Raw genomic sequence first — 13,637 nt, forward strand, 5'->3', positions numbered from 1 at the left:
TAGGAAGAAAAAGGAGGAAAAGTCTAACTACAAGACAGATAAAGTATTGTTTTCTGATCTCACAGGCTTAAATGAAAACAATTATTATAAATTACAGGGGAACACACTGGAATAGTTTAACTTTCAAAATAACAATGTTTCACTTCATGACAAAACAAAAGCTGGAGCTGGAGGAATCCTTTATGAGCCCCAGGGGAAGCATCACAGATCTCAAACACACAAGTCCATATGTTCACTCTGCTGTGAGCCAACAGCTGCCCAAATAACTGACAAGGGATCAAAAGTGGGGTGTCTGAACTCCAAACACTGCAAGGTGTGCAGATACACACTTCCTTCCTACAGGAAAAAAAAAAGGAAAAAATATTAAACACAGTCCCCTCACTGCTGCAGGAAACTCAACCCCCCTGTGATGTTACACTGCAAGGAGCCAAATCTGGCACCCAAAAACAGCAAAGCAATTTCAGGGCATTTTCTCTTTCATATATAATTTTATTTCTGGTTATAGAAACAAATGCTAAGAGGAGAAGCAACATTCCCCAACCACATACATCAAATTAAGGTAACAGAACAGTTAAAATAAATGAAAAAAAAAAAAAAAGTAGAAATTTAAACCTTTGTTATAGCTTTAAAATATTAACGTTCTCGATACATTAGAAATCACATTCAGATCTCAAATTACTTAAAAAATGTATGGCTCTATATTAAAAAAACAAACAAACAAAACCACTGTATCCCATCTGAAGTGGAAACACAGGTCCTGCTCCTGGGATGCAGGATCCCACACCCTGCTGGGAGCCAGGGCTGCCTTGAGCATCTCACAGGAGCAGCAGCATGGCCAGAGAAAGAACATGAACTTCACATCCACTGCCCCCACGGAGCTCCCCCCTTGGGATACACACCTGCTTTTAAAAAAGCACTGATAACGAAAACAAGTCACAAAAAAACCCCAAAACAACTTTTGATATCAGCTGTAAAAAAAAACCAAAACAACCCCACAAAGCCCAAAACATCTGGCTGGAGGTGTCTTGCACAGGCAACACCAGGAACTGAAATGCAAGCATGGCTTTAGTTTCCCCTTTCCATCACCTTCTTATTTTATAAAATAAGTGCCAAACCGAGGTGAAAGGGGTAAGGCTGGCCCAGATCTCTGTAGCAAACCCTTCTGTGAAGCCACTGAGGTATTTCAGGTTCTCCTTTCAGCCTTCCCCAGGGACTCGGTGGGAATGAGCATCTGCAGAACAGGGGGGAGAGTTGGATTTTGTTTTTTATTAGAGCAATTATTCAGGGTTGGATGTGAATTTCCAGCTTTACCATCCGTTGCTCACACACAGCTTTTGATTTATCCCTAAACAGCTTTTAACAGTCCTTTGGATAACAGTCCTTTGGATAGCTACAGACTCTTAAAATGCTCTTTTTGGCTACGTGGAGGTTGGCTGGCAGGCTGGGCAAGGCCAGCCTCCTCAGCACAAACAGCATGTCCAGAACCCAACACAACATATGGTCTTGTAAGATTTTCATATTTTAAAGCCATTTTCTGTATCACTATATTTGAATGTGTTTGGTTTTGCTTTTGGTTTTTTTTCTTTTTTTTTTTTTTTTTTTTTTTTTTTACATTCTGTTTTCTATTAAAGCAAAAAGATCTTACAAATAATACTCTGGTTCCCTCTACTTCAAGCCCATTTGAGGGAGAAAAAAAAAAAAAAAGAGAGATTAAGCAAGTTTAGGTTTACAGTAATTCAATTGCTACAGAGCCAACTTAGCAGCCTGCCCACCTCCCAAGAGCAGCATATAAATCAGCAGAACATCAGGATGTTCTGCACCAGACTTTTAGCAGCAAGACAGTGAAACCGAAGGAATTCTCACTTTTTCTGCTCCATTTAAATCTCATTTTTCATCAGCTACCAGACATTTCTCCTCACCGTTGCCCTTAGCTTTAAGGAAGGCTCTGTCTCAGACTGCTTTAGGTGAAAGTGAGGTGGGGTAGGAGCAGGACAGAGAGGTCCAGATCACAGCATAACCTGGCAGCAGACACAACCAAATATTAGGGGAAGTCTGGGTTTCACAGGGGCTGTTTTCTGCTGGATGAGGAGGAAAGCTGCTTCCTTTCACTGCTCCTATTCTGGTCACTCTTCCTACCACCAACCCTGTCCTCTCCCTGAAGAACTGAAGCCCCATCACCAGGCAGGGATTGCTGAGGTGAAGCTTTCACTCAGATCCTCACAGAGAATTTCTGCTTCTGGAAGAGCAATTAGGATTAGAAAGTCAAATATCACTTGCTTTTGTTCTCAAAAGATCCAAGTGGTTCAACATACACCCTTCTGTGAATTTAGTGATCCCTGTGGAATTAAATCACATCTGAACTCTGGCCAGTTCAGTAAAATTTACTCCCTGTGAATGGAAACATTAGAAAAACTCTTCTGTGCTTGTTTTTAAGGGGATACAGACACACCTCACCCCAAAAAGAGACAGAAGCATGACAAAAGGAAAATAATCTCACCACAGAGGAAAAGAAACAATTTCCTAGTGCCCCAGTGTTAGCTTAGCCACCTGACAGAGAGGAATTCCTCAGCCTTGCACCATCCTCGTGGACCCCCCATCAATCTCCTCTGTTAGAAATCAGGTCCCATTACTGACAGAGCAGAATCTGTAAAGAGCTCCCTGATACTGCACCTAGAGAGAACTGCAGACAAGAAAGGATTCCAGCTTTCATTAGTGCCATTTGGGGGGGTTTCCTTGCCAGAAAAGCAGCGTGGGCTGGGGCTGCTGCAAGCAGGACAAAGGCAGAAGCAGGGAGATGCTACACAAGGAAGATGCAAGTACCAAGCTGCCTCTTCTGCTCTGTGAGAGGAATGAAAGCAATCACTGAAGTAAAGCTGCTTCCACTGGTTGCTCACATTCATTACAAAAATAGGTTTATCATTCTTTCAGAGTCAGTGCCTGGTGCAGGAATTACCAACACTCTGTATAAAAGTCTGTGTAAGTACCATTCAAGAGAAGGAAATAGTCATGGACCATTTATATATCTATATTGACACACACGCTCACACACTCACACATTAATAAATATAAATTTTATGTTTACACAGATCTAATTTAATATTCTCTGAAAAAAAATATTTAAAGGGTTTCTTCCTTAGCTGCCACCCATGAATTGTCAAATTTTTTTTCTGTCTTGAGAGCAAAGGAGTAGATTTGGCACAACTACCCTGTGCTCTGAAACTTAAAGTGACACATAAGGAGAGGACCAACCATACATTCTGAAAGGTTTTAATTCAGTGTTGGTAAATTGAAAAGGTATCAAAAGAATTTTCCAAACATATAAATACAAACGTCACAAATTGATTCAAAATTTGGAATTTAAATATAGTGCTCCAAGAAAACCAAGTATTTTTCAAAATGTCTTGCTCAGGCCAAAGTAAAATGCTCCCTGGTGTATTGCTGCCCCATGAAAGACACCCTAACAGAGAAAGCCCACTCTCAGAGCTACAGAATTCCCACTGCTGGTCATGGCACGGGAATCCACCCACACCTGCATGCACAAACACGTGCACTGACCTGCAAACAACCCACCCAGCAGAGAGAGGTGCTGATCTAACACATCCCAGCCCAGAGAGAGATTCCCCAGCCATGTTTTGATCAGGTGCAGATCAACATGCAAGAAGGCATCAGCTCCAGCAGCCCAGATGACCTTGTAGTGTACCTGTTCTCTGCAGCACAGCTGGCTCCTTTGGAAGCTACACTTTCCAGCAGTAGTGTGTATGCTATAGTAGCAGCAGCTTGGGCATCATTTTTCACCCAGAAGGACACAAAAAGTTCTACAACAGATTGTTTACTCGTGTAACTGCAACCTGACACAAGAATCCTAGCCAGATGCAGACCTTCAAGCAATGGAATTAAATTAGGAGGTGGATTAAAGAACTCTGGAGTTGACAGATGTAACTACAAATAGAGGGGAAAAACTGATGAAGAGCAGAAACAGGAGCTGCCCAAGAGACTGGCTGGCAAGAGAAGACAGATCATTTACTGCAGGGTGGCATCTGCAAACTCAAAAACTCAGTGTACAGCAAGGGCAAAATTATGAAACACATCCTGTTCCTTTAGAGGTTCATTCTTAATGCCCTAGTCCAACTTATTAGCAGCAGGACTTAAAAAAAAAACCTCAAAGATTTTGCAGCAGGTAGAAACTCAAGGCAATTTCCACATTGGATTGAAACTATCACTTGATAAGATTATGCACAGGTATCTTTAAAAGTGATCAGGATCCTTCAGTGCTGCTTCCTGCTCAAAAAGACCCAAGCTAGGACTGCTCCTTGGAAGAGAGAGACAACATGGTGGCCTCTGCACAAATGCAATCCAGTCCACCCTGTGATTTGTTCCTTACACTTTACATTTGCCTTGCAGCAAGAGACCAAACAGGTACTGGGCTGTACTGGCAGAAGTGCAGCTACCAGGCCAAGGGAAGGGATTCCTCTTCCAACCCATCCAGCACTCCCCAGATCATGTCTGCAGCACTGTCTCTGCCTTTGGGCTCCCCAGCACAATTCCACCTGATGGATAAAAAGAGACCAAGACAACCAGGCTGGTTCAGCCTTAAGAGAAGGAACAAATTGGAAAAATCTTACTGGAATCTTCAAGTTCCTATTTGCAACACACAGAGGAGGCAGAGCTGGGTTCTCCTCAGAGGTCAGGAACAAATGCAGCTGCATGGGAAATTCTTCTTATGTTGCTGAGAAGTTTTCACCTTGTGTGGTGAGAGTGGATTCTCTAAGGAGAGGTACAGAACTACCACTAGGTGAAATGCAAGATCCTCAAATCCAGGAAACACTTCTCCTTCACCCTACATTTTGACATTCACTTGCACACTAGCACACACCAGTGATACCAAACAAATACCCCCTTGCTGACACAGATGAAAAGTTCCAACACCAACAGAACATCCCCAGCAGGCAGGGAGAAGTGTTCCACACCACACTGCAAAGAGTTCAGGTCAGATGCTCTCACTTGCTTAGATACAGGTCCCTAGCCTTCTGTGCTCCAAGTTTTATTCCATTGTGGGCATTTCACTATTGAAAAAGGAAAAAAAAAAGTGGAAATTAACTCTGAATGACAGCTCTAAGTCAGTACAAAAGACAAAACATGCAAAATCAAGTTTACTCCCCCCAAAATTTGATGCTAGACCATGACATTGATGGCAGAAGCACTGTAAGAGCTTGAGCTGTTATTTCTTTCCTTACAAAGCTTTAACATATCTCTGAAAACACTCTCCTGAATAAGCTCTGCCCAACAGTAACATGTCTAGAACACAGCATGAAAATTCATACAGGGCGACCAAAATGACCTTTCTCAACCTGTTCTGGAGCTCCATGTATTCCACAGGTATTTTCATTCTTGAGTCCTCAGGCAGAGCTTAATGCAAGGTGCTGCTCCTGTCAGTGGATAAAAATGACTGGATATGCTACAGGGGACAGTGTTAATGGTATGGGGGAGGGAGGAATATGGGAAGGAAAAAGAGTTGAAAAGAATATATGAGCTAATCATGAACTTCAATTTTGTGCTCAGCACTGTGCTGTGTTATCACTAAATCAGATTAAATTGATCTTTCTCTATAAAGCTTTCTGTATCATAAGAGCCAAGGTCAAGACAAACAACATGGAATTCCAGTGGAACAGAACAAAGAACGACTGCATTCAACTCTTGCAAACTGGGGCAAAGAAAGTTGCTATAAACTAACTGTGATCAAAGTAAAATTAGTCAATGTCATTGCCTAAGGTGAAAAAAAAATCAATAGGGAATGGTGGAAAGTGAATTCACACATGAAGAACTTGCTTTTACAGTTTTCCCAGGTCCAAGTTATTGCAGTTTAAATATTCAATATGCCTTGACCTTCATTACACAGAGAGCAGAAAATCCAGTGAAACCTCCACCTTCACTTCCCCTTAAACCTTTAGTTAATGTAATCAAAGAGGAGATGCAACTTTTTAGACAATAAAACCAAGTCAGATTATAAATTTAAAATAATCTGAGCACTGCATATAACCATTAAGGTAAATATTTTCTTTCTAGTTGAAGACTTAATTCTACCACCACACCTCTGCAGCCTGGAGAATCAGGACTGGTATGTAGAGAGAATGGTGCTGTCATCCAGACTGATCGGTGCTGAAAGAATTCATCTGGAGGCCTGAAAGAAGATGTCTTCATCTCACATGTTCTGGATGAGGACCACACTTTTCCACAGCTCTCAACACGATTTAGCAGGAACAGTTATTTTACCTGGTACCAGGCAATGTTTAGCCAAACCTACAAAAAAATCTGCAAGTGGCAGGACTGCTTCCTACAGCAGCAGAGGGATGCAACAGACTGATAAAGCAAAAACCCCCTGACAGGGTGAACTGACAAGCTCCAGACATCTCAAGCAGAAAGGGTGAACAGAACAAAGATATTTGCTTATCCTCAACTCCCATTTGAACCAGCAGGCATTGTGAGCCACAAAAAGAAGAGACAGAAAGTGTTATTCTGTTCTAAATACTCAGGAGGCAGATCTACACACGCAACCTGAGGATGGACTTTCAAGAGGTATCTACAAAGCAGCAGCTTTATGGTGGATGAAAACATTTTCACTCAGCTGATGTCTTTCTATGGTGCTGGATTAGTTTACAGAAGTTCAGGTTTTAATTACTTAGACTCTTCAAGAGAAAAGCATCAGCAAAGAAAAATCCACAGAATCTTGGCAGCTCCACATTCTGAACAGTTTTCTGTTGGTTTTTCATCTTGCTCTGACTCACCCAACATTCTGGAAACCCAAGGAGTCCTGTGCTTCCGGAGCGCTCCCGAGCCTCGGGGCTGTTTCAGAGGCGTGCCTGTACCTAAACCAGCAGTCACCCGAAAGTAATGATTCATCACAGAGACTGTGCTGCACTCTCACTTGTGCCTTCTGCCTAGAAGTTCATTTTATTGACTCCTGGCTTTGAAAAGGCTACAGAAAACAGAGCTAATCTCTGTGCTTTTCCGCTGCGCCACACCTCGCCTTCCTAGCGGGAGAAGGGACAGCTGGAGGCCAGCCTGCTTCAATTACTTTGTGGTCTCTAACAATCCTCCTTCACAAAACCATTTCAAAGTACTAAAATCCCATCTAATAACTTGTCACTAAGGGCACACACCTGAATTCTGAAAGCCCAGCTGAGATAAATGATCTGTCATGAATATTTTATGCGCCTCTCTCCGCAGAAAGTAACCGCAAATCATGAGAGCAAGAAATTCTTTCCTTCTTTCAGCAATATTTCTCACAAAATAATGGACTTGAGAATTAAACATGTCTGGATTTTATTCAAGTGGTGGGACTTGGTTATTGAATAGGATTTGGCAAAGACAAAGGAAACCTAGAAGGGAACAAGTGATGCCAGCTGTTACCTTGTGGACTTCCTGCCCAGATTCCAGCAGGCAGTGAAGGGCTGTGCCTTGCCCCTAATCCCCATGGATATGCTGACAGTATCATTTACTGCACACTGGGGAGGGCTTTTTGCAATGTTTCTGCAGTGGGTTTTGCCTGTCTGCCTTGTCAGGCTGCACAGGACAGCAAATCAGTACAGATGGGGGATAGCCCACCAGAGGCACAGCCCACCCCTCTTAAGTCTCTCTTGCCATTACCAAAGCTGTAACATTTGTTAAATTAAAAAATCTCTGCTGTGCTGCCAGAAGACATGTAAGCCAAGGGGACTGCAAAGGGTGTAAAGCCAAAGGGGTTTGCTGGAGCCTACAGGCAGGGGTGGATCTCCTTGCCAGTCATAAGGTGTCACAAGTCAAATCTGCCTTCCTTGAAAGACATCCTTGTACTGCGTGAGGAGCCTGGAACACAGTTTGAGTAAAGGCCTCCTCCTACTGGCCAACCCAAATGGTCCTCAAGGCAGGAGAGATGGGAGAGGGAGCCAAGAAATGAAAGCAAACCTCCAAATCAATTATGCTAAAACTGTTGGAAGACCTCCAGTGAGTTTTGCCACATGGAAAATAAAAGAGAAGTCTTTTGCCTTGGTCTACTACACCCTGACAGAATTTGAATGAACCATGGTATGACCTCTGCTGCCTCTCATCCAAGCCCTAAACTTCCCTCTCCAAAGAGTAACACAGGAATTTTGCTGTTAGCCATGAAAGAGGGTCAGCTCTGACCTCCTGACCAGGGTCCATCAAGCTAAGAACCACACCACCACCAAGAGGTGAAGGTGACAGCTTTAGTGCAGAACATCAACCAATATTTTCTCAAGTTCACAAAGACAGTGGCCATGCCTTCACCTACAGTGCTAATTTGAACAAAAGCTGGTGCTTCACACAAGCTGTGATCAATCAAATGCACACAGAGCCTCCTGGAGACACCCTTCCCCATGGGATCCTCAGGCATCAAGATACTTCGGCTGTTGTCCAGAGCAAGTGATGAATAATTGTAAGAAATTATTTGTAAAGATACAAACCCCTTTGTTTTTAACATCTTTACAGGAACCAAGTTAATACAGTTCCTCTGTCATCCTATTCTCCCTCAGAGGGAATGGAAAGAAATTTCATCTGGAAATCCAGGTGGCTGAGCCCTGTAACTCTTCCTCCTGAATCCCCATATAAATAAACATTTATATTCAGAATTTTCTGTTTTAAAAAACCAGAATCATTTGCCTTTTTTTTTTAAGCTTGGTACCATGTTTCTTTAATGTTGTTGTGAAATACTGCACCCATCTTTCAGCATTTGATTGCCTTAGGTGACCTTTTTAAAATGGTCCTATGGTTCAAAGCTCTCAGAAGCGTGGTATTAAGGCATAGAACGTGAGGAGTTTTCTTTCCAGGGAGCAGACTGTATTTGTATTACATTCCTTTAGATTCTGAACTGCAAATCCCATCCCCTTGGAGCCAAAAGGGGAAATGATAGTTAAAAATATCCCAGCAGTCATACAATCAGTTGTCTGTATTTTTTTGAATCTTAAAAAAAAAAAAAAAAAGTAGAGACAGAACAGAGTTCCAGATATGGGTTCTTGGGAGGGATTTTCCATTCTTTTTGGCACCTTGTGATTATAAGAGCTGTTGTCCTCCCATTGAAAAAATCTGCCTTTAAAAAGAGCTCTTTATCAGCTGTGTTTTGAGCTGTTACAGTTGTGGTTGGTTTCCTGTGAAAGCTGCTTTAGGGCTCCTGCCATCCCATGCCCACCCCGCCATCACTCCAGCTCCTCCCACCGCTTCTTCATTCACTGGTTGCCTGTCCCTGTGGCACTGTGGGTGTGATGACTGCAGCCTGGGCTGGCACTGCTGCACTGGGCTCCTCCAGCCGTGCTCTCTTCGCCTCAGGCTCGCTGGACGAGGCTGCTGCCGTCTCTTCGGTCCCTGCCTCGCACACCCGGCTGACCACAACAGGAGTGGACGAGCTGGCCTGGGCTGCAAGGAGCTGCAGTGGATTTGTAAGAGCTGGGAAGGAAGATAAGAAAGAGAAGCACAATTAGTGGGGTGAAGCAGAACAAGTGTTTGCTATTCCAAGCAAAGCAAGAGAAGAAAATTGCACTGTTCAATACAACAGCTGGCACAGGGTCAAGTGTTGCTTCCCAGTGCATTTTGAAAGCCTGGCTTGCCTTGTCCTTCCCTCTCCCTCCACAACCTCAGCTTTTCAAGTTTACCAAACCAGGAACAACCCCTTTCACAGGAAAACTTCCTTCTTCCCATGCACTGTCAAACAAGGCATTGCTAGCTAAGTATTTGTTCCCAGCAGGGAAGGATCAAGCTCTAGCTAAAATCACAACACATCTCTTTGAGAGGTGGTTCTGATTGTAGGTGGCCAGAGAATTTCTCATGAACTCCAACATCCATGTGCTGGGCTTTGTATTTGGAGGTTTAGAGGCTCCCTTGAGCCCTGCTCATGCAGGAAGAACAAACCAGGCTGTTGGGAAATAGAATCCCAATATTGAGTGTACTGACATCCCACTTGTAAAAGGGGCAGGAAGAAGCTTACCCTAGACAACCACATGTGTTCCATCAGAACTGGGATCAAAATAAAGGAATTTCTGGCTTCCAATCTTGTATTGCATTACTGACACAAGGTCTCACCCTCCCATTAATGAAAGTGGTTAGAAAAAAGATGATTTAAGTAGCAATCCTCCGTAAAAATGTCTACAATTCCTAGTTCCAGACAGAGAATGTGCTTACACACTGACTTTGGCACACACCACTGCTTGGAAAACAAAACACATGCAGTTTTTGGACTCTGCATCAATCAGAGAGGAAGCCAAAGGGGACTCAGGAAACAGCACATCCTCTGCCCTCCAGACTCATTTGCAAAGGATGGAATGACTGAACATCAGTGCTGTGTTCACTGCTAAATGCATGAAAAAGAATCCCTAGGATAAATAAACAAAGCCAACAGAACAAAGGCCCTCAAAGCCCAATAACTTCTACCAAGGCATGAGAAGAAAGCTGTAGAGTATCAAGAGGATGAAAGGAAAAAAATAGGGTATAGATGAGGGCAGTCAGCAATTACAGCTTAGTGACTTAGAGAACCTAAATCATGCAATTGAAGAGAAGTTAACTTAGTACAGATGAGAGTCAAGAGACTCAGGCTTTGTTTTGTGAACCAGAAAATTTACTGCCACTTACAAAAAAACTCAAATGCAACTGGAATACTTCCCACTTTGGAGAGAGTTAAAAAGTTTGGTGAGGTTAAAATATTTTAACATAAAAATGTTAAATAAAAAAACTGTCTGGTTCTATATTAGACAAATGCTGCTGCTGGCTAGTAGAAGCTTAACCTATCTGATCTATTAATATCTTCTAATAATTGCACAAAAACCTTATCACTATCATTTTTCATAGTTCCAATGAGATTCTTGCAATTGAAGTGCATGCCAGGTGATAACTGTGAGGAGATGTGGCAGAAAATTCTGTACAAACATTCCTACCTTCATGAAAGGCATCCATGCCCTTCATTCCAAACTCCCAAAAGCACCAGCCTGAGGCAGCAGAAGTGCTTGGCCTCTCAGAGAAAAAAGCCATAAGAAACCTGGATATTCCCATCCCCAACTGAATAAAATCTGAGCAAGCAAGAGGAGGCTGCCAAGACATGGCTTGTATGGAATTTCAAAAACCCATGCTTGACAAATGACTAGAACATATCCTGTGTATACAAAAATCCTACATTCATTCACCTGGTGAAATAGATCTTGTTTCTCTCAGGCTCTAAGACTGTAAGATGGGAAAGTATGTTATTTTCTTTTTACTCTACCGAGTCATGTTTCACAAGATCTAAAAAGCACCATGGAAATTTTATTATTTGGCACGCTGCAAGCCAAGGCTGTTGATCAGAAGAAAATAAATGAAAACAGGCTCCCCACAAGAATCACTAACACTTTCAACAAGTAACCTCAAGAGGTAGAGAGTCTCAGTACTAATAACTGCATAGCCAAGGGCAAAGGAAGGACAGAGCTTTTCTGCCAGAGAGAGCGGGGCTTTTCCCCCAGGAAAGGCAGCAGAGGTGGACAGAAGGGAAACTCCCACTGCAATAGAACTGGACACATGGAATAACTTGACACACAGAAAGCAAGAGGAGAAAACCCTTGCAGCTCTACCCCCTGGCTGCTGAGCTGGGGGAGCAGACCCACCGTAGGCGCTGCCGGCGATGCTGTTGGTGGGCACGGCGTGTTTGCCATTCTGGGTCACTGCCCGCACTGGGAGCTGGTGCTGCCCCAGGGCCACAGGGGCTGCCTGCTGCAGGATGGTGACAGTCTGCCCAGGGACACCCTGGGCCATCTGGCTGGCCACTGTCTGGATGACACGGCTGGCCGTGGGGATGGTGGCAAACGCGATCGTTGGCTTCTCGTCCATGCCTGCGGAAGGGCAGAAAAAACAAGGATCAGTCACTGCCCTGGCTTAGAGGCAGGTTTCATTCTCATTAACTCAGGGATTAATGAGAATTAATTAGCAGGGATACATGCCCCAGGATCACAATACCTCAGCACCACAGAAGGTCAGGGATGAGTATTTGGAAACATTAAAATATTCTCTATTGTACATTTACTCTATCAGTATTAAAAACATTTTTCTTACAGCATAAGCCATAAGAAAAAATTGAAAAAAATCAAACACATCAATTTGACCTTTTGCCCCAAAAAGGCATCACCTCCCTTACTGGCACATCACAGCTGTGATATGGACAGCAAGCACTGCAAATCTCATAGCTTACTTTGCAATTTCAAACAAACTGGCCTGACTTTCAATACCACACAGCAGGAGAAGGCATTAAGATCTTAAACAATGCCTGGAGCCAAAAGTCTGCAGCAGCTTGCTGTCAGGCCTGCATGGAGGCTGATTTACAAGGAGGTCTTCCCACAATTGCCAGCTTTTGCTGTGGAAGTACAGGAAAAAAACAGGATGGAGAAAAAATAAAAAAGGAGAGCAGAGTTTCTGGACAGAGGTAACTGCTTGAGAGCACTAAACCACTTTTCTCACTTCCCAGGATAAGTAAGGGGTCAATTCAGCAGGTATGCCACAGATACAGGACAGCATCCTGCCAGACATGCAGGAAAGGAGAGGAACCACTCTTCCAGGGGCTCTGTGGGTCTCAAAGGACAGAGGGCAGGAAGAATAATCTCATTATTCTTCTGGGAAAAGCAGGCCTCTCCCATTTTAACGTTTGCACACAACAAGCATGGAGTTAGATGGGACATCAGCACTGAGGTAAAACCTGCAGGCAAGCTGATGGGAGTGGGGAGAGAAAAGGCAAAGAAAGCAAGGAGTTCAGAAAGGAAAATACAGCAAACAGGGAAAGTAGAGACTGGAAAAGGATACAAGTGAGACAAGCAGGGAAAGAACAGGCAACAGCAAGAACCAGTGAATGAAAGAAGGGAGCAGGTGACAGGCAGCTGCAACTGTTAGTGCTTCAGGAACATGTATGGGATCCAGACAGGAATTTCTAGAGAATGCAAGTGAAACTCAAGCAAGATAACCAGTGCTGAACTAAAAATGCCAGGGGTCCTGCTGCTGCAAGAGGGGAAGCTCTTTGTCATTTTTTCCTTCCCTTAGAGAGAGGGACCATTGTCCCACTGCCCACATAAAAGCAGTCAGAGAAACCAGCCTTGCTGCTGCTACAACAGACACTGACCTTGTAGCACTAAGACCTTCTGAAATGGGGAGCAGACAAGGTGTTGTCTAGATCACAGCAAGAGAATATTTAACTCACTAAATCCCCCAAGGCTGGAATTTCCAGCTTAGGGACAAAAAAAGGGCCTTTGTTCTAACTGGTTTTTGAAGATTGCTTTAATGGGGCACTGCCTGCACTTCCAGAAGCACATGCTTTCCTCTAGGAATCCAGGCCTGCAGAAAAGAAGGGCTCAATCATTTATTTACAAAACCATCCTGAAGCAGAGTTGCAGCCTTTCCCAGGCTCTCTCTTTTGGCTGGAAAGTGCACATGCTTTCATAGCCAACACACAGGCATAATACTGGTATTGGGGATAATTATAAAAGCATGGAGAGATAGGACAAAGGGGAATGGCTTCGAACACCAGGTATAAATGAGATATTAGGAAGAAATTCTTTCATGTGGAGGTGATGAGGCCCTGGCACAGGCTGCCCAGAGCAGCTGTGGCTGCTCCATCCCTGAAGTGTCCAAGGCCAGGTTGGATG

The 13,637-nt window shown here is 43.5% G+C and overlaps 1 protein-coding gene across 1 annotated transcript in view; it reads right to left on the reverse strand.

The window, feature by feature from the left end:
- Nucleotides 1-28: 28 nt before the first annotated feature.
- Nucleotides 29-13,637, reverse strand: part of FOXK1 (forkhead box K1) — a 56,630-nt gene continuing 43,021 nt past the window's right edge. Inside the window, exons 8-9 of the mRNA XM_054643816.2 lie at nucleotides 11,616-11,840; nucleotides 29-9,435 (exon numbers count right to left, since the gene is read on the reverse strand). Of these exons, the coding sequence (XP_054499791.2) occupies nucleotides 9,215-9,435; nucleotides 11,616-11,840 (446 nt within the window). The 3' untranslated portion in view covers nucleotides 29-9,214. The remainder of the gene's footprint in view (nucleotides 9,436-11,615; nucleotides 11,841-13,637) is intronic.

This window comes from Agelaius phoeniceus, chromosome 16 (genome assembly GCF_051311805.1).
Source record: "Agelaius phoeniceus isolate bAgePho1 chromosome 16, bAgePho1.hap1, whole genome shotgun sequence".
In the NCBI taxonomy this organism is placed as follows: domain Eukaryota; kingdom Metazoa; phylum Chordata; class Aves; order Passeriformes; family Icteridae; genus Agelaius; species Agelaius phoeniceus.